This window comes from Notechis scutatus, chromosome 7 (genome assembly GCF_049901735.1).
Source record: "Notechis scutatus isolate UNSWTSFEM ecotype Mainland chromosome 7, rNotScu1.2, whole genome shotgun sequence".
Taxonomy (NCBI): domain Eukaryota; kingdom Metazoa; phylum Chordata; class Lepidosauria; order Squamata; family Elapidae; genus Notechis; species Notechis scutatus.
This window is the reverse complement of record NC_142015.1, coordinates 3,186,142-3,210,584: the sequence shown is the minus strand read 5'-3', so window position 1 is coordinate 3,210,584 and position 24,443 is coordinate 3,186,142. Positions and strand designations below refer to the sequence as shown.

General features: G+C 46.7%; 1 protein-coding gene across 1 annotated transcript in view; it reads right to left on the bottom strand.

Moving 5' to 3' along the window:
* FAM178B (family with sequence similarity 178 member B) overlaps nt 1-24,443 on the bottom strand; it is a 196,188-nt gene that overhangs the window by 158,906 nt on the left and 12,839 nt on the right. Inside the window, exon 3 of the mRNA XM_087969642.1 lies at nt 7,681-7,762. Coding sequence (XP_087825768.1) covers nt 7,681-7,762 — 82 coding nt within the window. The remainder of the gene's footprint in view (nt 1-7,680; nt 7,763-24,443) is intronic.

Genomic DNA, 24,443 nt, shown 5'->3' with positions numbered 1-24,443 from the left:
CTCCACTGGCTTCCAAGAGTTGATTTGTGCCAGATGTTCGCTTCCCTCTCCTAAAGAGCAGCGTGGGCTCTCTGTTCCTATCCAGCTTCCCTTTGCTTTGACACACCCACCCTCCTGGCTCCTGGACAGCAGGAAGTGTGTGCTCAGCTGTAGCCTGGTGCCTCCGCTTTGCAGCTGTGCTGGAGGCTTATACTCAAACTAGCTCTATAGCCGTGCTTCGCTACAAAACTATGTGATCGGGCTCAGTTTTGGGGGAGGAAAATAAGGGGGGAAAATTCTGCCTCTGCCTACCAGCATCCATCGGTATTCATTTGGCTAGCGTCCTGTCAGTGTGTGAGAGAGTTGAGGGATGTTTGGAAACTGAAACAGGATTTGTGGGTTAGCAAGAAAGAGACAGCCAGGAGCCTGGGCGTGGCTTAGCTCAACTGTTCTGTACTGAAGCTGCTTGGTGCTGTGAAACTGAAACTCCTCTGCTTGTGTTTTGCATTTGGAAGAGATTTTTTTTCAGGTGGGGAGGGGGAGTAGAACTCCTTAGCATCAGAGCGTGTTAATAATAATAATATAGGAAATACTCTAAATCAGGGGTCTCAAACACAATTTATCTGGGGGCCGCTGGAGGCAGAGTCTGGGTGAGGCTGGGCCGCATAATATTATACTTTATATTATACTTTATATTTATATTATACACTAATATTATACTTTCATATCACGGTGGGGGCCACAGGATATCATCCTGCAGGCCGAAATTGGCCCGCGGGCCGAGAATGAGACCTCTGCTCTAAATGCTCTGATGGTCATTTCAAAAAAATCCTTTCTTAGCGGGCACCTAGGAGCCGAGAGGAACAAACGTGCCAAATTTCAAGTTTGTAGGCTTGACGGTGCTGAAGACTTTGTGATGATGCATGAGGGGTATTTCGCTTTTATAGAGAGAGATTCTGCTGATGACCAACCTAGGTGAGGCCGAGAGTAAAAGCCTTTTGCATTTATACGTGTTGACATTAATTGGGAAGAAAACTGCCCCGGGGGAAGGTCTCTTTCCTGGGGAGGTTCTTGGGGTGTGGACCAGTTAAGAGGCCTTCCCAGGGTTCCCTTTAGGACAGGGGTCCCCGGCCCATGGTCTGTGGTCCGACAGTGGGCCACGGCATGCCAGAAACCAGGCCACACAGACAAGCGAAGCCCCATCTGTGGGATGCAGGAAGGACATGAAACCGGGCCCCTTCTGGTCCACTTCTCTCCACGGAACTGGTCCCTGGTGCCCCAAAAGATGGAGGACATGCTCCCCTACCACCACAAGAAGCAGATATGTTTGCAATATTTCTTCTATTCTATTTTCTATTCTATTCTATTTTCTATTCTATTCTGTTTTCTATTCTATTCAGTTTTCTGTTCTATTCTATTCTGTATTCTATTCTGTTTTCTAGTCTACTCCACTCTACTCTATTCTGTGCCTCTGAGGTGAGCCAACAGCATCTCTCCCATCCTCCAACCAGCAGCCTAGCTAGACAAAAATCTTCTTTGCTGTGGCTTCTCCTACCCCAAACCGCCTTTTCAGCAGCCGCACAGAAGCCCTGGATTATGTCCCCCGGCCCCAACTGGGACGTCCTCCGCCTCATTAGAACCGAAGCTAAGGTTCCTCCCTTGCAGCCATCTGCACCAGAATCAGGCAGAGCACACAATCGGCACCCAGAGAGGTCTGTAGTGGGCAGGTCCACCTCTGGCAGTTCCCCACTGTGGGCTCCTCAAAAGAAAAGGGCTCTCAAAGCCGTTCCCAACAACACTGAAGAAGCTCTTTGGATTAATTCAACCCTGAGTTAGAGTGATGAAAAGTGGCATCAAGCAAACAGAGAAAGGAGAAAGGAGGAGGAAGAGGAGGAGGAGGAGGAGGAGGAGGAGGAGGAGGAGGTGCTGGCAGCTGTTCCTTTCTTCCAGGACATTGGCCTGGGATGTCAGCCTGAGTTTACCGTCTCTCATCACTTCTATTCACTCTATTAAAAAGCTTGGGGAAAGAGAGCCGGCTTGCGATGGAGGAAAATCAATAGCTGTCTACAAAGAGATGTAAAGCCATTCACAAAATCAAGACATTTAAGCCAGAGGGACAAGGATCAATCAATGTGAGTTATTGGACTTTTTGTTTAACACTGCAGAAAATGGCGCGCATTTTTTTCCGGATGTGCCCATTTTCCTGGTCACTTTAACGGACGGGGATGTTCACCCGCTCAACATATATACATACGTGTGTGTGTGTGTGTGTGTGTGTGTGTGTGTTTAAATCTAAGGGATGCATTGGTGCATGCTTTCTTAGTCTGGAAACACAGGGAAAAAGTTTTTAAAATGTTTTGTTTGTTTGTTGTTGTTATAATTTATTATTTATTTTATTTATTTGATTTGTCAATTGCTTACAAGGTAATAGATGTAAGTATAAACATGAGTAAGAATACAGGAAAGAAGACATTTTTCCCTGGCCAGGGAGAAAAGCTCAGTATCTTTATTATAAATACAATTCCAGACATACTTTGGGGAGGGCTGGGGAGAATAAATAGAAATATTATTCTTGGTGTATTAATAGATTGGCTACAATGTACATTTCACTTATATACTGTTCTTCAAACCAGGCCAAAAGTTTGTTGAGACGGTTTCAAAACTAAAGGGAGCCCAACTCTTTAAAAAAAAATAATCCAGTTTTTCCCCCATGCCATCACTCTGCTAAACAACTAATTCCCACAACGCTCTCATGCTATTTACTAAGACGGTATTACTATTATTATTCTCATTTTTCCTATTGCCTATCTCCTTCTCTACTTATGACCATAACTCTGTTGTTTGTATCTTTACGATTTATATTGTTTTATTTAGTTTCCTAGTATGATTTACGTTGTTGCTTATTTAGTATCCAATGACTATCACTAAGTGTTGTATCTTATGATTTAAGATGAATGTATTTTTAGGATGACGATGATCATGATTTATCACTTATAGCTTTTATCTATACCGAAAGCTTCTGCACCGAAGGCGAATTTCTCATGGATCCAATCGCACTTGGCCAATAAAGAGTTCTACGTAGACAAGGCACTGAGTTTCTTTTTGGACCACATGATCTTGGTTAGGAAGCTGGAGAGTCGGCTTGCCATCTTTTATAATGAGGTACAAATTCAACTTTTTCTGGAAAGCAGTTTTAGAGTTTTACCTCTGGGAGATGCTCCTGCACACTGTCAGAGGCCAGGTTTCCTAGCAGGCAATCTGAAGGGGCGGCCCCCCTTTAAAATAATTAGAAATTCTCTAAAAGCAGTTGCTGTACAGATAGTCCTCAAGTGAGGCCAAAATCACTTATAGCTTTTATGTATGCTGAGAGCTTATGCACTGAAGACAAATTCCTTGTGTGTCCAATCACACTTGGCCAATAAAGAATTCTATTACTATTCTATTACTATTACTATTACTATTACTATTACTATTCTATTCTATTCTATTCTATTCTATTCTATTCTATTCTATTCTATTCTATTCTATTCTATTCTGGCTCCTATTCTATTCTGGCTCCTATTCTATTCTATTCTATTCTATTCTATTCTATTCTATTCTATTCTATTCTATTCTATTCTATTCTATTCTATTCTATTCTATTCTATTCTACCCTATGACGATTATTAAGTGTCGTACCTGATGATTCTTGACTCTTGATGAATGAATCTTTTCTTTTCTGTACACTGAGAGCATTTGCACCAAGACAAATTCCTTGTGTGTCCAATCACACTTGGCCAATAAAGAATTCTACTTTTTTAACCAGTAAAAGCAAACTTTCAATGTTATGTATCTTTTAACTATCATTGGAACTAACATTGTGATCTAAAAGCCAGCAAGTAGCAAAAAAACAAAACAAAAAATACTGAGAATTTTCTTACAGATCGCTAGTATTTCCTTTCTCCCAGGAGCCATTTCAGATTTCTAATCAGGAGAAGTCTGCAAAGAGTTCTACTAAAAATGGCAGAACGGCTCTCCCAAGATTTTCGAGTTTCCCTCAATTATTTCCCCGACGGGAGGTTCAAACATGGGGAGGACCGTGCAAAGAGCTGGGGGGGTCGCTCCGCTCTTCCTTCAGGCCTGCAAGTCCATGAACTCGGGCCAGGCTGGACTATTAGAAATAATGAGACTGCCACTTCAGAGAGCAGATGCTGAGAGGCAGGGAAGAAGGGCCGAGAAGAAAAGAAAAGAAAAGGGGGAAAAAAGGAACCAGAAGACAGACATATGTGGGCAGGGTTGCTGCCTTCAGCTGTGCAGGAAGATGTGGGTTCACAAGTGTGATAGCCAGAATTAACTGTCAGCCAGGTTAGCTTCTGCAAATGATCCAGAGAGAGGGGGGGGGGATATATATGTGTGTGTGTGTGTGTGTGTGTGTGTGTGTGTGTGTGTGTGTGTGTGTGTGTGTGTATATATATATATATTTTCAGAAGCCTGAAGATAGCACAACTATAATGACGTGGGAAAATACCCAAACAAAGCTTAATACCATACATACATACATACATACATACATACATACATACATACATATTTTCTTAAGTTTTCGCGGGTAAACAACTGTAAAAGTGTGACTCACTGTAAAACTGTAAAAACAACTGTAAAAGTCTGACTCACAGACGAACACAATACAGAAGCCTGATGATGGCAGATGAGATTCTGCCGAAACGTTGCTACAACTTTAAAAGCACAACTACAATGACGTGGGAAAATACCCGAACAAAGCTGAATAACATACATACATACATACATACATACATACATACATACATACATACATACATACATGTTTTCTTAAGTTTTCGCGGGTACTTACATGTATGGTATTCAGCTTTGTTTGGGTATTTTCCCACGTCATTGTAGTTGTGCTTTTAAAGTTGTAGCAACGTTTCGGCAGAATCTCATCTGCCATCATCAGGCTTCTGTATTGTGTTCGCCTGTGAGTCAGACTTTCACAGCCGTTTCTGTTTTAAATTTGGTGCTAGCCTCAACTCCATCAACCAATCAAGAAATGACAACACAGCCAACATCCCCACCAGTATATATAGGGAGATGGAAGCTCCGATCATGCTTTGCTCGCACAAGCACGAAACCGAAAGCACCAGCCTGAAGATGGTGAGTGGAACCTCATCAAAACATCACCAAGATGTTCTCAATCTTACACGGGAAAAGACCCAAACACACCAAGACCTGCATACCTGTACCCATGAAAAGCTACGAAAACAAATATATGTGCGTGTGTGTGTGTGTGTGTATGTATGCATGTATGTATGTATGTATATATTTTCTGAGGTTTTTGCGGGTATTTGTATGTGGATCTTTGGTTATTCGGGTTTTCTCCCGCATAAAATTGGAAGTATCTTGGCAGCGTTTCGACGAAATCTCATTCGTCATTTTCAGGCTTGTGTCTTCGGCTTTGTGCTTCTTCTCTATATAGCTGGCAGAAGATTATGGTTCCTTAGATTCTGACTTTTTCTGCCTGCTTGGATGTCTGCTTTTTTCTTCTTCTTCTTCCTTTTCTTCTCCCCCACAGCTTGAAATGAGCAAAAGAGTGGAGGACGTCGATAAGATGCTTGCTAAAATAAGCCGATTCCTTACAAAGAGTGGGGAAGTGGGGGAAAGCATGTGCCCAGGGCTGGGCTTCTGGGAGTTGGCAGAGGTTCGGGAGATTCTGCGCCGTTCGGAGAACCTCAAAATCCCACTCCTGGCTGGCCCCGCCCACCCTGCCCCTCCCCTCCCAGGAGTACCAACATGGCCTGTTTTGGATACAGGTAAGTGCAAGGCATGCGTGGAGGTTCAGGAAGGGCGAAAAATGGGCCTCCCAGAAGTTCGGGAAGGCCGGAAATGGGTCCATTTCCAGCTTCCAGAGCGCTCCGGAGCCCGGGGGAGGCCGTTTTCGCCTTCCCGGAGACCCGTGAAAAGCCTCCAGAGCCCAAGGAGAGCAGAAATGCCCACACCCCTCGGTGGTGCAGGAGGCCAACTAGGCCCGCCCACCATGGCCACGCCCACCCAACAACCAGGCAGTAAACCCCTCGGTGGTGCAGGAGGCCAACTAGGCCCGCCCACCATGGCCACGCCCACCCAACAACCAGGCAGTAAACCTCCTCGGTGGTGCAGGAGGCCAACTAGGCCCCGCCCACCATGGCCACGCCCACCCAACAACCGGGCAGTAAACCCCTCGGTGGTGCAGGAGGCCAACTAGGCCCCGCCCACCATGGCCACGCCCACCCAACAACCAGGCAGTAAACCCCCTCGGTGGTGCAGGAGGCCAACTAGGCCCCGCCCACCATGGCCACGCCCACCCAACAACCAGGCAGTAAACCTCCCTCGGTGGTGCAGGAGGCCAACTAGGCCCCGCCCACCATGGCCACGCCCACCCAACAACCGGGCAGTAAACCCCCTCGGTGGTGCAGGAGGCCAACTAGGCCCGCCCACCATGGCCACGCCCACCCAACAACCAGGCAGTAAACCCCTCGGTGGTGCAGGAGGCCAACTAGGCCCCCCCACCATGGCCACGCCCACCCAACAACCAGGCAGTAAACCTCCTCGGTGGTGCAGGAGGCCAACTAGGCCCCGCCCACCATGGCCACGCCCACCCAACAACCGGGCAGTAAACCCCCTCGGTGGTGCAGGAGGCCAACTAGGCCCGCCCACCATGGCCACGCCCACCCAACAACCGGGCAGTAAACCCCCTCGGTGGTGCAGGAGGCCAACTAGGCCCCGCCCACCATGGCCACGCCCACCCAACAACCGGGCAGTAAACCTCCTCGGTGGTGCAGGAGGCCAACTAGGCCCGCCCACCATGGCCACGCCCACCCAACAACCGGGCAGTAAACCCCTCGGTGGTGCAGGAGGCCAACTAGGCCCCGCCCACCATGGCCACGCCCACCCAACAACCGGGCAGTAAACCCCCTCGGTGGTGCAGGAGGCCAACTAGGCCCCGCCCACCATGGCCACGCCCACCCAACAACCGGGCAGTAAACCTCCCTCGGTGGTGCAGGAGGCCAACTAGGCCCCGCCCACCATGGCCACGCCCACCCAACAACCGGGCAGTAAACCCCCTCGGTGGTGCAGGAGGCCAACTAGGCCCGCCCACCATGGCCACGCCCACCCAACAACCGGGCAGTAAACCCCCTCGGTGGTGCAGGAGGCCAACTAGGCCCCGCCCACCATGGCCACGCCCACCCAACAACCGGGCAGTAAACCCCTCGGTGGTGCAGGAGGCCAACTAGGCCCCGCCCACCATGGCCACGCCCACCCAACAACCGGGCAGTAAACCCCCTCGGTGGTGCAGGAGGCCAACTAGGCCCCGCCCACCATGGCCACGCCCACCCAACAACCGGGCAGTAAACCTCCTCGGTGGTGCAGGAGGCCAACTAGGCCCGCCCACCATGGCCACGCCCACCCAACAACCGGGCAGTAAACCCCCTCGGTGGTGCAGGAGGCCAACTAGGCCCCGCCCACCATGGCCACGCCCACCCAACAACCGGGCAGCCAACCCGTTGCTAAAATTTTTGAAGCCCACCCCTGGATTCCTCATAAGCTACCAGAGAGCAGAATAGAGCCGTGGTCAGAAGCATCTATGCTTTTTCGGCGGACTCCATTTTTGTTTTACTGTTATCGACACAATTCTTCCGCCCGGCCCCTTTGTCACTCCCAACTGACCAGAGGAGATGTTCTGGTAACTGCTGATGTTCCAGAGGGTCTGGAAGGCATCTCTCGAGGCATCTGGGTTCAAAGACATCAACTGGGGAGGGGGGGGAAAAAAATACAAAGCATCAGTGAACGTGAAGAAGAAGAAAGACGCCACCGGGTAGCAGCCCCTCATTCGCACACAACGGCAGCAGCGTTGTGAAACGTCTGTCCTGCAGTCAGGGGCCTCTGGGGCTAAACCTCACCTGGGCTGGGAATGCACCAGGCCACAGGTGGGAAGGGAGGTGGGATTCAGCCGGTTCGGACCAGTTCTGGAGAACCGGTAGCGGAAATTTTGAGCAGTTCAGAGAACTGGCCAATCCCACCTCTGACTGGCCCCGCCAACCCCATCTCTTCTCTGCCTCCCATCGAGTCCCAGCTGATCGGCTGGGTCTCCTTTGGTTTCCCTGCACAGGAGAACGGAGCTGAAAAGCAGGTTAGTGGGGTGAGGAGGGAAGGGGGATTTTGCAGTAACCTTTCCCTGCCACAACCCACCAAGCCATGCCACCAAGCCGTGCCACGCTCACCAAGCCACGCCCACAGAACCGATAGTAAAAAAATTTGAATCCCACCACTGGTTTCCAACCTTTATAGGCCCAGCTCCCCTATCAAACAATCTTGCTATACCCCATTTCTTTGAAGCTGCCTCCCAAGGCAACCCTTTTTTGCTTTTCCAAATGAATATTTTTCCTTTCTTCACAGCTGTCTGGGTTTCATTTTTATTCAGCATTGCACAAGGATTGGGGCTCGAGTTGGAACCCCCAAATTATTCTTCTGATACTTTCTTGTAGAGTTGCCAACCAAACCGTTCCTTGGTCCCATCAAGAGTTCACAGAAGCAAATAGTTTTTTACAACCTGCTATTATGGACAGAGTTGGGATTCAGCCGGTTCTGAGCAGTTCTGGAGAACCAGCAGCGGAAATTTTGAGTAGTCCAGAGAACCGGCCAACCCCACCTCCGACTGGCCCCGCCAACCCCATCTCTTCTCTGCCTCCCATTGAGTCCCAGCTGATCGGCTGGGTCTCCTTTTGTTGTCCTGCACAGGAGAACGGAGCTGGAAAGCAGGTTAGTGGGATGGGGAGGGAAGGGGGATTTTGTGGCAACCTTCCCCCTGTCCCGTCCACCAAGCCACAGCCACTGTGGTAATACATTTTTTAAAATAAAAATGGGGATTTTGCAGTATCCTTCCCCTGCCACGCCCACCAAGCCACACCCACAGAACCAGTAGTAAAAAAAAAAATGAATCCCACTTAGAGCACTTCTCAACGCCACAAACGCCAGGCATGCTCTTTGTTTACAGAGGGGTTCTGCAAACATTGGATATATTTTACTCATCCGGATAATAACCATCCTGTCGGCAAGAGCACCAAGTCACGGATGGCTGAGCTATATAATTGCCAACTTGGAGCATTATCGGACCGTTTACAGCGTCAAGCGGTGACCTGCAAGGGTGGTGGATTCTTTTCCTTGGAGGCAAGTTTGCAGGTTCTGTTCCCACCGGAATCAGCTGCACATCTCGCCCAGCCAGGAGATTCCCACGCTGGAGGGAAGGATCTAAGAGTCGTGACGGATGACGGGCCATCGAGGCAGCATTGACTTTTCGGCAACCACACGGATAGATTTTTCTCCGTGATCCTGAACAGTTACTCTTGTCCAAAAGTAGCGATGGGAGAGGTGTATTTCTAACGCACCGCACCCCCCTTGCTCAAATTCGACGTGGCAGAGCAAATCTACCTGGGTGTGTTTATTACACTTGGGGAAGTTCCTGAATCCGCAAATTTCCCACCTGGAGCCAGAATGCTACCTTTCCAGGAACCCTGGGAGGCACAAGGGCAGAAACCAGCTGTGGATATCCTAATAAGCAAAGCAGGTGGGGGAAAGAGGAGCAGAGACCTTGTGCATAGCAATAGAGGTAGCACTTAGATTGTCAGTCTGTGCTCCATTCAAAATCCAAGAAAGAAATACTTAGACTCCAGAGATTAGAGGAAAGAAATCTTTTACTGAAAATTGAAGTGGTAGCTTCAGGTAAAATTCTGAATCTAAGAAATTAGGCGCGGAGATCACATATACAAAGGGATGGAATTGTTCCCACCCCCCAAAGTTCAAAAGATTGTTCCAATCAAAAGTTCTGGATATGCTCATGTGGGCATCTTCAGGTGGTGATGAGGCCTCTGTCCGTTGACCTTGACATATTTTAATAAAGATTTGCAGTTGCGCAGAGAAAAGAAGGCTAAGCAAGGAATAGAAACTTAAGAGCAGGGATTTATACTCCCCCCGCCACCACTCCTCATTTATACAACACAAGAATGTAACACCTCCAGCTCTCTTCCCAGACATTACCCCTCCCCCCGTTACTTATGGCAGCCAAAAGATGCAAAGCAGTAGAAAAGATCTTGAAGGCTGACATAGATTTATATACTGCTTTATAGTGCTTTAGGGCCGCAGTGGCTCAGTGGTTAAGACGCTGAGCTTGTCGATCAGAACAGTCGGCAGTTCGGTGGTTGGAATCTCTACCGTCGTGTCACGGACTGAGCTCCCGTTCCTTGTCCCAGCTTCTGCCAACCTAGCAGTTTGAAAGCATGGAAAAAAAGTGCAAGTAGAAAAATAGGGACCCCTTTGGTGGGAAAGGAACAGCGTTCCGTGCACCTTTGGTGTTTAGTCCTGCCGGCCACATGACCACGGAGACGTCTTCGGACAGCACTGGCTCTTCGGCTTCGTAACGAAGATGAGCAGTGCCCCCTAGAGCCGGGAACGACTAGCACGTATGTGCGAGGGGAACCTTTACCTTATAGTGCTTGACAGCCCCTCTCTAAGTGGTTTACAGAGTCAGCCTATTGTCCCCTAACAATCTGGGTCCTCATTTTATCAAACTCAGAAGGATGGAAGGCTGAGTCAACCCTGAGCCAGTCAGGATCGAACTCCTGGCTGTGTGCAGAGTCAACCTGCAATACTACATTCTAATCCCTGAGGGTGAAGGACAGAGGGATGAAGGGAGAGAAGGGAGAGAAGGAAGGAAGGAAGGAAGGAAGGAAGGAAGGAAGGAAGGAAGGAAGGAAGGAAGGAAGGAAGGAAGGAAGGAAGGAAGAATAGCAATAGCACTTGGACTTATATATACTGCTTCACAGTCCATTACAGCCCCCTCTAAGCTGTTTACAGAGTCAGCCTCTTGCCCCCCAACAATCTGGGTCCTCATTTTCCCACCTCAGAAGGATGGAAGGCCGAGTCAACTTTGAGCCTGGTGGGATTTGAACTGCCAAACTGCAGGCAGCCGATAGTCAGCAGAAGTGGCCTGCAGTACTGCACTCTAACCACTGCACCAATGTGAGGGTGGGGCAGGGGGAAGGTCTGGCTGAGGAATTCTGGGCATTGAAGTCCACAGGTCTTAAAGCTGTCAAGGTTGGATGGAGACCCCTGCATAAAAAGACGCTCGCAAGTCTGAAAGCACGAATTCCTGTTGTCCCTTTTAACCACCTCATCATTGGGGCAGGTCCTTCCTAAGTTTCTTCTTCTGATTGTCAAGCCCTTTAGAAGGGAGGGGTCTCCTTTCTCTTTCCTGATCATTCCGTAGGCAGCATTTTCCCCCTCCTCAATCCCCCCAAATCATGCATACGTCCCATCCCCTCAGTGAGGGTTCCAAGAGGGTTGGATTCGAGTCTTCTTCCCTGGATTGCTCATTTGACGATCAACCTTCTGCTCCCCGTCCCCACACATTGGATTGGGCACACACCAAGCCACCCAACAGTTGTGGGCCAAGAGCTGATCCCTGCCAGGGTGCTAAAAATCCCCCTTCCCTGTCTGTGATGGGTCGGATATGCAAAGTCATGTTTGACCCATTGTGGCCCTATGGATAACGTTCCTCCAGGCCTTCCTGTCCTCTACCATCCTCCGGAGTCCATTTAAGTTCACGCCGACTGCTTCAGGGACTCCATCCAGCCCCCTCCTCCTCTGCCGTCCCCTTCTTCTTCTATTGCCCTCAATCATTCCCAGCATTCGGCTTTTCTTCTCCAGCGAGTCCTTTCTTCTCTTGAGGTGGCCAAAGACTGAGTTTCACAGAAGGTATTTGTCCCTCCTCCCTTTAAAAGCTGCTAGTTCCCGCTTAAGGCGAGACATCGGTCCAGCTCCCCCCAGAAAAGATTCCCCTTCTTTGATCTCTCTCCGAGCTTTCAAGTCGCCAGTGTCGAAACAACATTTATGCTGGGGCTGTCTGCCCTAAGGGGTCCTTCCCAGACCTCACCCCCCCCACCCCTGCAACCCTGTTGCTTGAACTCAGACAGTGGCGCTGAAATGCTCTGGCTAGGCAGCACTTAGCAGGCATCTGGAGCAGGCCTCCTGCATGGCTGCCAGCACAGCTCTATCCCTGTGATTTACTACCTGGGCGTCTCCTTTAGCACAAATGAAACAATTAGTCGGCTCCATTTTCACACTCGCACCACAGGGGGGGAGGCACAGCTCGAGCTGTGAGCTGGGGAAGGGCGGGTGCAGCCACGTTGTCTGAATGATTAGCAGAGAAGAACAGCAGGGCCAAATCAGGGCAGGGTGGCAACACAAAGCCCGTTAGATTGGCCACACATTTCTTGGGGAAGTTGACATCCTGATGCTGTACGGGAGGGAAAGAAAAATGGATGGGTGACAACCAGGGGAGGTGTTCAGCTGGTTCTGACCAGTTCTGCAGAACCGGTAGCGGAATTTTTCCCCCGCTCCTCTTTTATTCCCTATGGGAGGAGCCATTCACCGTCCACCTGTGCCCTTACTCCCGAGTTGACCCTTGTTTCTTAGCTGTTCCCTTCTTCTGGTAGCTCTGCACATGCACACACTGGGAACAGGCTCCAGCTGTTCTTCTTCCCCACTGATCTCCAACTCTGAAGGCAGCTGATTACTGTCAGACGGCCCTGGCCCCATTTCTGCCTCCGACGCAGAGCCCTCATCAGAGCCTGAGAGAAAGAGAGAGAGAAAGGGAAAGGGAAAGGTATGTGGAAAGAGAGAGACAGAGAGAGACAGAGAGATCTTTTGATCTTTTCCAAGGCTTTCATTCCTACTCTCCAATGAAGAATAGTCATTATACTCTGCAGCACATTTTTCTTGACTGCTGGTTCTTTTTGCTCCTGATATTTGATCCTAAAAAGCTGACGCTTTCCACGCTCTGGTATCTTTGTTGTCAATTCTAAGGCAGGCTGCGGTACCTGCTGACATCAATCAGGCCTTCTTTATATTTAATGGTTAGCTTCATTTTTTTCCATGGTGCTCTTTCGACTTTTATTACCGGATCTTGCAAATGATTTGCATTTCTCAGTTCGTAGAGCCATGTCACCAGCATAGAACAGGTTATTGATGTTTCTTCCTCCAATTTTACAATGAACCTTGCTTTCTTCCAGTCCAGCTAACTTCCATATATATATATACATATATTCCACATATAACTTGAATAAATTCAGGTTAAAGCTTTGTCCCACCCCTTTGCTGACCCAAAGTCAGTTTCAGGACATTCTGTCCATGCTGTGGCTTTCTGACCTGCATACAGGCAACCCTACTTACGATCATTCACTTAGCAAACTCTTTTGCATTTTATGACCGTTACTGCATCTCCAGTCCCGTGATCAAAATGTAGGGGCTGTTAGCTTCCTTAGATATTGAATTATAAGATCTATCTTGGTTGTGACTCTATGGCACTATATTATGGGGATTTTATCATGGTTTTATCTTAATTTAATATATTATTCAATTTAATGTATTATTAAATTAAGGGACGCGGTGGCTCAGCGGCTAAGATGCTGAGCTTGTCGATCGGAAAGTTCAGCGGTTCGAATCCCTAGCGCCGCGTCACGGAGTGAGCTCCTATTACTTGTCCCAGCTTCCGCCAACCTAGCAGTTTGAAAGAATGTAAAAATGAAAGTAGAAAAATAGGGACCCCTTTGGTGGGGAGGTAACAGCGTTCCGTGCGCCTTCGGCATTTAGTCATGCCGGCCACATGACCACAGCTTGTAACGGAGATGAGCACCGCCCCCTAGAGCCGGAAATGACTAGCACGTATGCGCGAGGGGAACCTTTACCTTTAATATATTATCTCCTATATTGTCTGCATATCTGATATAGATAGGTAGGTAGGTAGGTAGGTAGAGATATATAGCTATATATATGCCGATGCTTTATTTAAACTAAATTTGTATATCAGTGATTGCACGGCCTCTGTAGATGCCATACACTAGATAAATAAATTAATTAATTAGCACTTTTCTAGATTATTTTATGTAAGATGCAAGAGGTTGGACTGCCTTTCCCGGTAGCCTAAACCTCCATTCTCTCCCTGTTTTGGTTCGGTCTCTAAAGAAGTGAAGTTCCTTCTCACTCACAGATCTGAAAGGGTTTATTATCGTGTCTTGCAACGGCCATGTTGATCATTTACAGCCATTTCAATAACAAAGAGGATATTTCCCGGGACCAGCTGCAAAGCAAACCAGATTAGTTAGTCCAGGGCGTAGAGCCAAGTCACTGGGATGAAGAAATGCTCACCACCCCAAACTGTCTTTCATAATCATTTTCTTTGACGCTGTCTGTGTATCCTTCTCCTTCTTCTGGTTTTCTTGGTTTTGTTATGCAGTCTTTTTCTTTTTCCTATGCCTATCATCTGCCTGCGCCACAGGAAGAAAATATACGAGTTCTTGCTTGCTGATCATCACCTCACAGGGACACATCAACCTTCGCTTGTTCTGGGGGCCTGTGGATTCACTCTTGCAACCACTGAATCACCGAGCTACGAGAGTTCAGTTAATCCGTCTCCCAAAATGTACTGCAAAACAGTATCTTGTCGTCAGATTTATTATCTGCTAAGGTGCCAATTTCCAGAAACAGTTGTGCTCTCAATAAAGAATATTTGTTGCTAAGGGTTGAAACAAAGAATCCTGGGCGCTCTCATTGCTTGCTTGTTTTCTTGCAGACGTTTCATTACCCAACTAGGTAACATCATCAGTGCTGGAAGGGAAGTAGGTTTGCAGAGTGCAGGAAAAGGAGGAGGTGGAGAGGAGGAGGAGGAGGAGGAGGAGGAGGAGGAGGAGGAGGAGGAGGAGGAGGAGGAGGAGGAGGAGGAGGAGGAGGAGGAGGAGGAGGGGAGGAGGAGGGGAGGGGAGGGGGGAGGAGGAGGACTGGGAGGTCCTTGGTGCTTTCTGAGTTTGGATGTTTTCTTGCAGACATTTCATTACCCAACTAGGTAACATCATCAGTGCTAGAAGGGAGCGGGGTTTGCTCTGAGTTTGTGTTCTAGTGGCTTGCCTGTCAGTGCTGATGGGAGTGAACTTGGAGGTTATTTGTTTGGGCTGTTTACTGTTAGCTTTCTGTTTCCTTTCCTTTTTGGCTTGTGGATTGTCTCTTTTGAGCCGTATGCAGATGTTCTTTATGTCTATGTGTCTATCGATGGCTACTTTGTCTGCGCGCAAGGCTTCTATAAATCCTTTAACCATTTTGTTAGTAGCGCTAAGTGTGTCAGCACTGAAATTTTCACGATGCCTTTTGTCGGCATGGGTGGAAAAAAGACCAAGACCAAGGGCACGTTCAGCAATATTGTCATCTTTCTTAAAATGGGGAATGGATGTAAAGTCAAGGATTGAAGGTTGGGATATACCAGCTCGAACGTGAGGATAAGAAGCCAAGCAAAGTCGTCTTCATATTTCCTGGACAGAGAGAACTAGAATCCTCGCTAGTGTTTAGGTCGTCTCAGGCCTTCAAATGGGGCGTGAAATACTTTAGAGGTTTGGGAAATAATAAACAATAGCCATCATCCACACGACAGCTGTCAGGTGGGTTCTTTGGGGGTTTTTTTTAATGTGAAAAATCAAGCATTCTACAGTTGGTCCTCAACTTACAACGGCAATTGCCATCGGAATTTCCATTTCTAAGCAGTACGGGAGTATTTTAATTCTGATTACATAAACCAACTTTCTATTTCTTCCACCTGCTTCTACCAGTCTTAAATCTTTCATTCGATTGTCGTCAGATTAGATTTCACTTCAGTGTTTCTTTCTCCCGCTGCACAGGTTTCTCCCACGGATTTAATAAGCTTCTTTTGGAGATCCAGTATAAAGGGACTTTTATTTTTCCAGGTAATTCTCCTGGTTGATCATTTGTATTTCCTTTTAATTTTTAAAAAACTGCATATCCAGTTTTATCCTTGTCCAAAATCATTCTCTTGGCGTGTTGTTCTCTATTTTTGCATCTTTTCAGATAAAATATATTCACAAAATCTGTTATACCTCCCCCTTTTTTTTTTCTTTTAACAATCCTGCAAGCCCTTGCTTCGGGATGGAGTTGGAATGATTGCATGGAGCTGAGCATTTACTTCCCAGATGCCTATGCGGAGTTCACAGCAGATATTTTCTCTTCATGCACAAAGAGAGAAATATCAGCCGCTACCTAGGATTGAACTCTCAAACCTTCCAAGTGGGAAGCAAGTGTCTAGGCCATCATGCCACTCCTCTCATACCTCCATTAATATCTTTTAAACATAAGTCTTTCCATAGATGCAGATATCACTGATTGAATTGATATTATCGGTACTAATTTCTGACTCCATTCTTCAAAGATCTCCTTTAATATTCCCAATAGTATAATGTTTTGTGACATAACATTCCAGAATTAACTGATATCAAGAAGGGGCTTGCATCTTCTTTCTGCTTCACATCTGCTTCAAATCTTTAGTTCCCTCTAGTGTCCAGTTTCTAAAGTCATCATCTGATCTTTTGTCATAATTTGCAAAAAGCCAGAATAACCAAAATACATGTTTCCCATGATAATTTACTAGTTAATACCAAAATATTACGATAACTTTTAAATGTTCCAAATTTATCTTGATCCTTAATCCATTCGTAACATTCCTAGATAAAATTGTTTAGCTTTTTGCTGTGTTTCAAATTCTTTCGTTCTTAAGCCTATAATGAATTTTTCTTTTGTTCAGAGTTGAAGATAAATTCATTCGATGAAGACATTTCAAACTAGTCGTCCTGAAGGTTTCTAATAGTGTTAAGATGGTTAAATTTCAGAAAGTGATTCAAAAGTGAAGCTTCCAATGAAAATGATTAGAAAATGAGGTAAACCATGAAAAAGTGAGGTTTGCAAACTCAATGTCCTATGAAAGGCACTGCCACAGTTGCGAGCAACGTGGCTAATCTTTTTGTCTCCCAGTGCTCAAACCCGCATAAAACGTCTGTTCTGCAATCACCTCACAAGGAGTAGCCATCCGGAGCACTCGTGGGTGATCTCCCATCCTCTCGTTATCCAGAGAGGTTCTACGGAAGACTCTTCCCCCACTGGTTCATTTGTTATTATTATTTTTGGTTCCACTTTTGCGGAATCATCTTGAGTTCACCCTACCTCCTCCAGAGGTCCAGGGCAAAGGGAGGAATCTGAGTGGAAAAATGGTTTGCAAGGAGTAGGGGAAGAGATAAACAGGGGTGGGATTCTACTGGTTCGGATCGGTTCTATAGAACCGGTTGTTACGATTCTGTGCAGTTCAAGCAAATCGTGGCCCTGGCTGTCCCTGCCCCTCTCCGCCCGTCCCTCCCAGTCAGTCCTTATCGCGTATGTGCGACATTGTGCGCATGCTGACATCGCTGACTGCATTCTCCCCCGCCCAGTCACTCCTTAAGGTATTTCTTTTTTTTTTCCCCCGATGATCAGCTGTTCTGACGATCAGCTGTGCCAAGATCCCCCTCACTGTCTTATAGGAAGCTTCCCTGAGGCCCAGGAGGCAAACAGAAATGAAGCGCCGGGGTGGGTGTGCTGCAAAAAAGTAGTAGTCGTAGAAGCCACACCCACCCAGTCACCTGGCCACACCCACCTAGCCACTCCCACGGAACCGGGAGTAAAAATATTTGCACCCCACCCCGGATATAAATCAGCACCATCCAGGACCAAGGCCAGAAATTGCCACAAGAATCAAGAAGTTTGTGGACTTCACTTTTTCCTCCACGGAGTTTTCTTTCCTCCTCTCGCTTACCGATAATGATGGTTCGCAAAGCTCCCCTCCTTCCCTGCCCCCACAAAGTCACACTGTACTCCCCCTCCCACACACAAAATAATTAGGACACCTCTCCAAAACACTCAAAAAAAACCAAAAAGGAGACCCACCCGCTCCGCAGACTATTCTACCTGCTGCAGACGTGTAGTTATTTCTGGTAGAGGGTTAGTGCAAAAGGGAATATGGGACCTTGGTCTGGAGTGGAAACAGGGCAGGAGGTCAGGACCCTGTCTCCCCCACATTTTTTAAAAAAGCAACTTTTATACAGAATCTTTTTTTTTTTAATTATCATTTCTGGAAGGACAGAGTGCTCCAGGGAAGGCCCACCGAGCGTTTCTTTTCCCCTGGAAAAGCTTCTCTGAATACAGAATGCTAAAAACAGCGGGACGAGAATGTTGAATGTCCTTTTTCCTGACGTAACAGCTTCCTGTGGCCCTTTCCAGCGTTTGACAGAATCTCCCTTGGAGTTCAACCACATCCCCCTCTTACAACTCCTCAATTCTATGGTGGGGTAAGGTGGTGCTTTGCAAGGCCTCTTCCTGTTCCCCTCAGAAGCTCCGAGGGCCATCTCTGCCACTCCTAGTCCCAAAGGAGCTTTTTTAAAGAGGCAACTGGACTTTCTTGGCTTTTCTTTGGAGACGTTTTGCTTCACAGAGCTGAAGAAGCTTCTTGGATGAGAAGTAAAACGTCTTCAAAAGGGAAAAAAACCAGAAAGTCCAGTTGCCTCCTGAAAAAGCCCCTTTGGGACAACCGTGACCTGGAGGACTGAGAATCTCTTCAGACTTTTAGCTGTCCAATTTGGGATGAAGACCCTTGGAATGATGGTGGGAGTAGGAATGGATTCCGAGAGGGGAAAAAATTGCAGGCTACAGGAACCATTTGCATCACTCAGGTGACCCTGAGGACACAGATAAACCTCCAAGTGGCCTCAAGGACCCTCCAAAAGGATGCAAATGACCAGCTGTCTGCAAGGAATATAAACCCTTCCCTTCCCCAGCATCCTGTCAGAGCTGAAGAAGCTTCTTGGAGGAGAAGCGAAACGTCTTCGAAAGAAAAAATAAAGTTCAGTTGCCTCCTGAAAAAAGCACCTTTGGGACAACCATGACCTGGAGGGCTGAGAATCTGTGGAGATGTGCCACCCCTACTGTTCAGCTGGCAAACGGGTTGCCTTTTACAGATAAAAATGAAGGTTTCTTGCCTCCTCAAACAACAGAGAGGTTGCAAGAAGAACAAGGGAAACGTTGAAATTCTATTTTGCGCTATCCTTTTGATCTTGGGGGGAAAATCAGCGTAGTGGGACTCCAACAGAGGACGACAAAATTGCCAGAGAAAAAGATTAAGGGTGTATGTGTGTGTGTGTGTGTGTTCCCAAAGGTGCTTGTTCGAAAAGGCAATTGGATTTCTTGTTTCCTTTCAACGTATCCCCACACAGCCAACTGTGACTGAAGAAGGCTCTTGGGCGAGAAGCAAAATGTTTTTAAACAGTGGCCTTTGGGGCACCCGGGACCGGTTCCACGGAGAGAGGTATTTTCATGGACTAGAGGGGACGTGGTTTCCCATGGTGCCTGCAACCCATGTATGGAGCTTCGGTTGTTTGCATGGACCGGTTTCTGGCATGCTACAAACCGATGCCGGTCCATGGATGATGTGGGGGTTGGGGACCCCTGTTTTAAAAGAAAACGGCATCGATAGTCCAGCTGCCTTTTTGGAAAAAGAATCGCCTTTGGGACAGCTATGATCTGGACTTTGAATCTGTAAGCAACGCTACATATCAGGGTCCACCCCACATGATTTGCTTGGAAGAAGATCCTGAAGGAGCTCTCTCAGAAAGAGGTGACTGAGTTTTAGGAAACAACTGTTTTTAGTGGCAGAGACCCCCAAATCTCACTCCAGGCTGGGGCCGCCCACCCCTCCCTTCCCCTCCCAGGGGTCCCCACGCGGCCTGTTTTGGATGCAGGTTAAGTGCAGGGTGCGCACGGAGGCTTGGGGGGAGCAAAAAAACGGGCCACCCAGAAGTTCAGGAAGGCCGGAAATGGGCCTGTTTCCGGCCTCCACAGAGCCTCCGGAGACCGTGGAGACCGTTTTCGCCCTCCCGGAGGCTCGAGGAAAGCCTCCTGAGTCCGGGGAGGGTGAAAACGCTCCCCTCTCCATCATGGTGCAGGAGGCCGACTAGGCCACGCCCACCATGGCCACACCCACCCAGCAACGGGCAGAGAATCCCTTGCTAGCATTTTTGAAGCCCACCCTTGCCTGGAGGACTGAGAATCTCCACAGAGACGAGGTAAGGGAGAAAGAAGCGTGATGGGGAGGGAAGCGACCCAGAGAAGGCAAAGGAAAACGACCCCAAAGTTATCTGGGTCCTGGGAAAGAAGAAAAAGTGAGAAAGAAACTCAAAACAACCCCATCTTGATTGGGTAAAGGTATACGTCGAAGGGGAGAGTCGTAGCTCTGATGGGCTTGTCAAGATTGTGCTGGAATATCCAAGTATTTCTCAACGGGCTTCGCCTCCCACTTCCCCAGCCGGTGGGCAATTCTGGGAGGTGAAGCCCCCACCTCTTAAAAGTTGCCAAGGTTGAAAAAGGCTGCCCTAACCAGATGAAAGCACTTGCAGGGTTTCCTAACTACTCCTGTTTGCTGACTTTGCCTCCCTCCCAGCCGGGGATCGTAGCATTTGCTTGGATACGGACTTTGCCTCCCTCCCAATCCTAGGGGATCGTAGCATTTGCTTGGATACGGACTTGCATTCTGACATTATGCTCTGCAGGGCGACACTATTTTTGCTGGCTTGTTTTGAATTCTGCAGCTGTTTAAAGAGCTGGGCACCTGTGGTTCAGGAAAAGAAAAAAATAAAGAACAAAGAAAGACCCCAATGCTGCTACCCTCATAGTTTTTTTTTTGCTTTCTATTATTTGTTTTCCTATCTCAGGGCGGAAGGGCGGGGGCCCGTAAGCGTGGACACGTTTTTAAGGAGGTGGAATGTAGAATGGTGACCTCAGCTCTTCCTCTGCCCGAAGTCCCCCACGCATCCCCCTTAATAATTTCCTTTCCAGCGAGGCTGGTTTATTGTTCACGCAAAGAGCTCGGGGGTGATTGGGTCTTCCGGTGCAAAAGAGAAGGATTTCCAGCCTGGGATCCTCCTGCTCGTGAGAAAGAGCTTTGCTCCATCAGGGCAAGATCACGTGAAGCGTTAATAGCACTTTATAATGCCTTAGTAAGGCCACACTTGGAAGGTTGTGTCCAGTTTTGGTCACTACAATATAAAAAAAGAGGTTCAGACTCTAGAAAGAGCACAGAGAAGAGCAACCAGGATGATGAGGGGACTGGAGGTCATAACATACGATGAACAGTTGCAGGAACTGGGCCTGGCTGGTCTAGTGAAGAGAAGGACCAGGGGAGACATGATAGCAGTCTTCCAATATTTGAGGGGCTGCCCCAGAGAGGAGGAGGGTCAAGCTATTTTCCAAGGCACCTGAAGGCTAGACAAGGAATAATGGATGGAAAGTGAACAAGGAGAGATTCAACCTGGAAATAAGGAGGAATTTTCGGACAGGGAGAACAATCAAGCCATGGAACAGAAGTTGCTTTTGGAAGTTGTGGGAGCTTCATCCTTGGAGGCTTTCGAGAAAAGACTGGACTGCCATCTGTCAGAAATGGTGTGGGGTTTCTTGCTTGGGCGGGGATTGGACTAGATGACCTAAAAGGTCCCTTCCAACTCTAAATCTGTTAGCTTTAGAGCTGCCAAGGTTGGATACCCTGAGTTAGATTATGAACCTCAAAAGTCTAGTGAAGAAAAGGACCAGGAAAGACAGGATAGCAGTGTTCTAATATTTGAGGGGCTGCCACAGAGAGGAGGAAGGGGGTCAAGCTATTTTCTAAAGCACCCGAAGGTCAGATAAGGAACAATGGATGGAAGCTGAACTAGGAGAGATTCAACTTGGAAATAAGGAGGAATTTTCTGACAATGAGAACAATCAACCCATGGAATAGAAGTTTATTTATTTATTTATTTGATTTGCCAATTTTTTACAAGATAGTAAGTATAAGTGTATACATAGTTGTGAATACATGAAATAGGTACATATAAGAAAAATAAAAGAATAAGAGAAACAATAGGACAGGGACGGTAGGCACGTTGGTGCGCTTATGCACGCCCCCTACAGACCTCTTAGGAAAGGGGTAAGGTCAATAGTAGACAGTCTAAGGTTAAAGTTTTTGGGGTTTGGGGAAGAGACTACAGAGTCGGGTAGAGTATTCCAGACATTGACCACTCTATTGCTGAAGTCGTATTTTCTGCAATCAAGTTTGGTGCGGTTTACTTTGAGTTTGTATCTATTGTGTGCTCTTGTGTTGTTATGGTTGAAGCTGAAGTATTCATTGCAATGTATGATTTTATATACCATGCTTAAGTCAGACCGAAGACGGCGTAATTCAAGGTTTTCTAGTTCTAGAATTTCAAGTCTGGTGGCATAAGGTATTCTACAACGAGTAGAAGAGTGGAGAACTCTTCTTGTGAAATATTTCTGGACTTTCTCAATTGTGCTAATATCAGATATGTAATGAGGGTTCCAGACTGATGAACTGTATTCGAGTATTGGTCTAGCAAATGTTTTGTATGCTCTGGTTAGTAGTGTGATATTACCAGAGAAAAAACTACGTAGGATTAGGTTAACAACTCTTAATGCCTTTTTGGCTATGTAGTTGCAGTGGGCTCTAGCACTTAGATCATTAGAGGTGAGTATTCCAAGGTCCTTTACAGAGCTTGGGTCATCAACAAGATTTTGACTATTCAGCTTGTATTTTATTTTCTGATTTTTTTTGCCAATATGTAAGACAGAGCATTTATTTGTTGAGATTTGAAGTTGCCATTTGTTTGACCATTCTGATACATAGTCAAGATCTTTTTGTAGGATAGCAGTATTGTCTGTGGTATTGAACAGCTTTACATCATCAGCGAAGAGAACGCAATTGCTCTTAATATGATCACAGAGGTCGTTTATGTAGAGTATGAAGAGAGTTGGTCCTAGAACACTGCCTTGGGGGACACCACTATTGACAGGTACTGGATTTGATAGTACGCTCCCGATTTTGACCATTTGTTGTCTGTTTGACAGGAATGCTTCTATCCAGTTATTCAGTTGTCCAGAGATACCATAGGATTTTATTTTTAGGAGTAGTTTGTCGTGTACCACTGAATCAAAGGCTTTACAGAAGTCTATGTAGATTGCGTCTATTGCTTTGCCCTGGTCGAGTTGTGTCGTCCATATGTTTTTGCAGTGTAAGAGTTGCAGATTACAGGATAGTTTTTTTCTGAAACCAAATTGTTTATTGGAGAGTAGGTTGTTTGTCTCTAAGTGGAGGATAATGGATTGGTTAATAATTGATTCCATGACTTTACAGGTGACGCAGCATAAGGAGATTGGCCTGTAATTTTCAACTAGGCTTGGGTCTCCCTTTTTGAAGATGGGGATGACTGTGGCTTGTGACCATAGGTTAGGCAAAGAGCTGGTCCTGAAAGATTTTTCAAAGATTATGCTTAGAGGTTTGGCTATGGCAGTGGATAGCTTTCTTAAGAAGTAGGCACATATTCCATCCGGTCCAATAGATAGAGATGGTTTTAGATTGCGTAGTGATTTTTCAACATTGTCTTCTGTGAAATCGATATGTATTAGATCATTGTTGTTATCTGTTGTTGCCTTCGGAAGTTGTGAGAGCTTCATCCCTGGAGGCTTTCAAGAAGAGACTGGATTGTCATATGTCTGGGGTGGTTTAGGGTCTCCTGCTTGGGCGGGGGGTTGGACTAGATGATCTATAAGGTCCCTTCCAACTCTGTTATTCTGGTAATAGCAAAAGGCTCAAATGCTGGCTATCCTTGTCACATGTCCTGATTGAGGCTACAGCCTGGAGAATTCTGACATTGCATCGTTTTCTGGGAAATTTGCCTATGCAAATGAGGAAGTTTCAAATTAACATATTCGTCTCAAGCACTGACTGCCCAAATATTTAGGCAGCACTGTTTGATGTGATTAAAAATAAAATCTAGCCTATTGTACGCAGTTTGGATTCAAAGCAATTTAAATAGCTTTGACGTGTGGAGGGGAAAAAAGAACTTTTTAAATTTTAAATTTGTTTTATCCCTCCTTTATTCTTTTGAAAAATAACCCGAGGTGGCAAACATGCTCCTTCCTGCGCCTTTTCCCCACAATGATAGAGAGTGATGGGCTCAAAGTCGCCCATCTGTTTTTCATGCCTAAGGCAAGTATAATTCAGTGCCTCCTGGTTTCTAGCCTGACACCATCACCACTTTTGACCAAAGTTGCTGCTTTATGGGAATACTTGAAAGGATTTTTACTAATACTTTATGGGGATTTTAGAAAGGGTGGAGAGAGGGGGTGGTGTGTGTACAAAAACAACTGCAACTATTTCCAGCTTCACAATGTTTTAATTGAGGAGCAAGCATTTTACAACTTTCAAACTGCCAAACTTGCTTCACGTTGAAAAATTTTCATGGAAAATTTGCTGAGCTACATTTCTGGTTATGAGTGCCTTGCAGCCAAAAGAGCTTCTAACTTCTGATTCCATTCCTCATCTTTCTTTCTTTCTTTCTTTCTTTCTTTCTTTCTTTCTTTCTTTCTTTCTTTCTTTCTTTCTTTCTTTCTTTCTTTCTTTTTCTTTCTTTTTTCTTTCTTTCTTTTTCTCCTTCCTTTCTCCCCTTTCTCCTCCCCTCCCCTTTCTT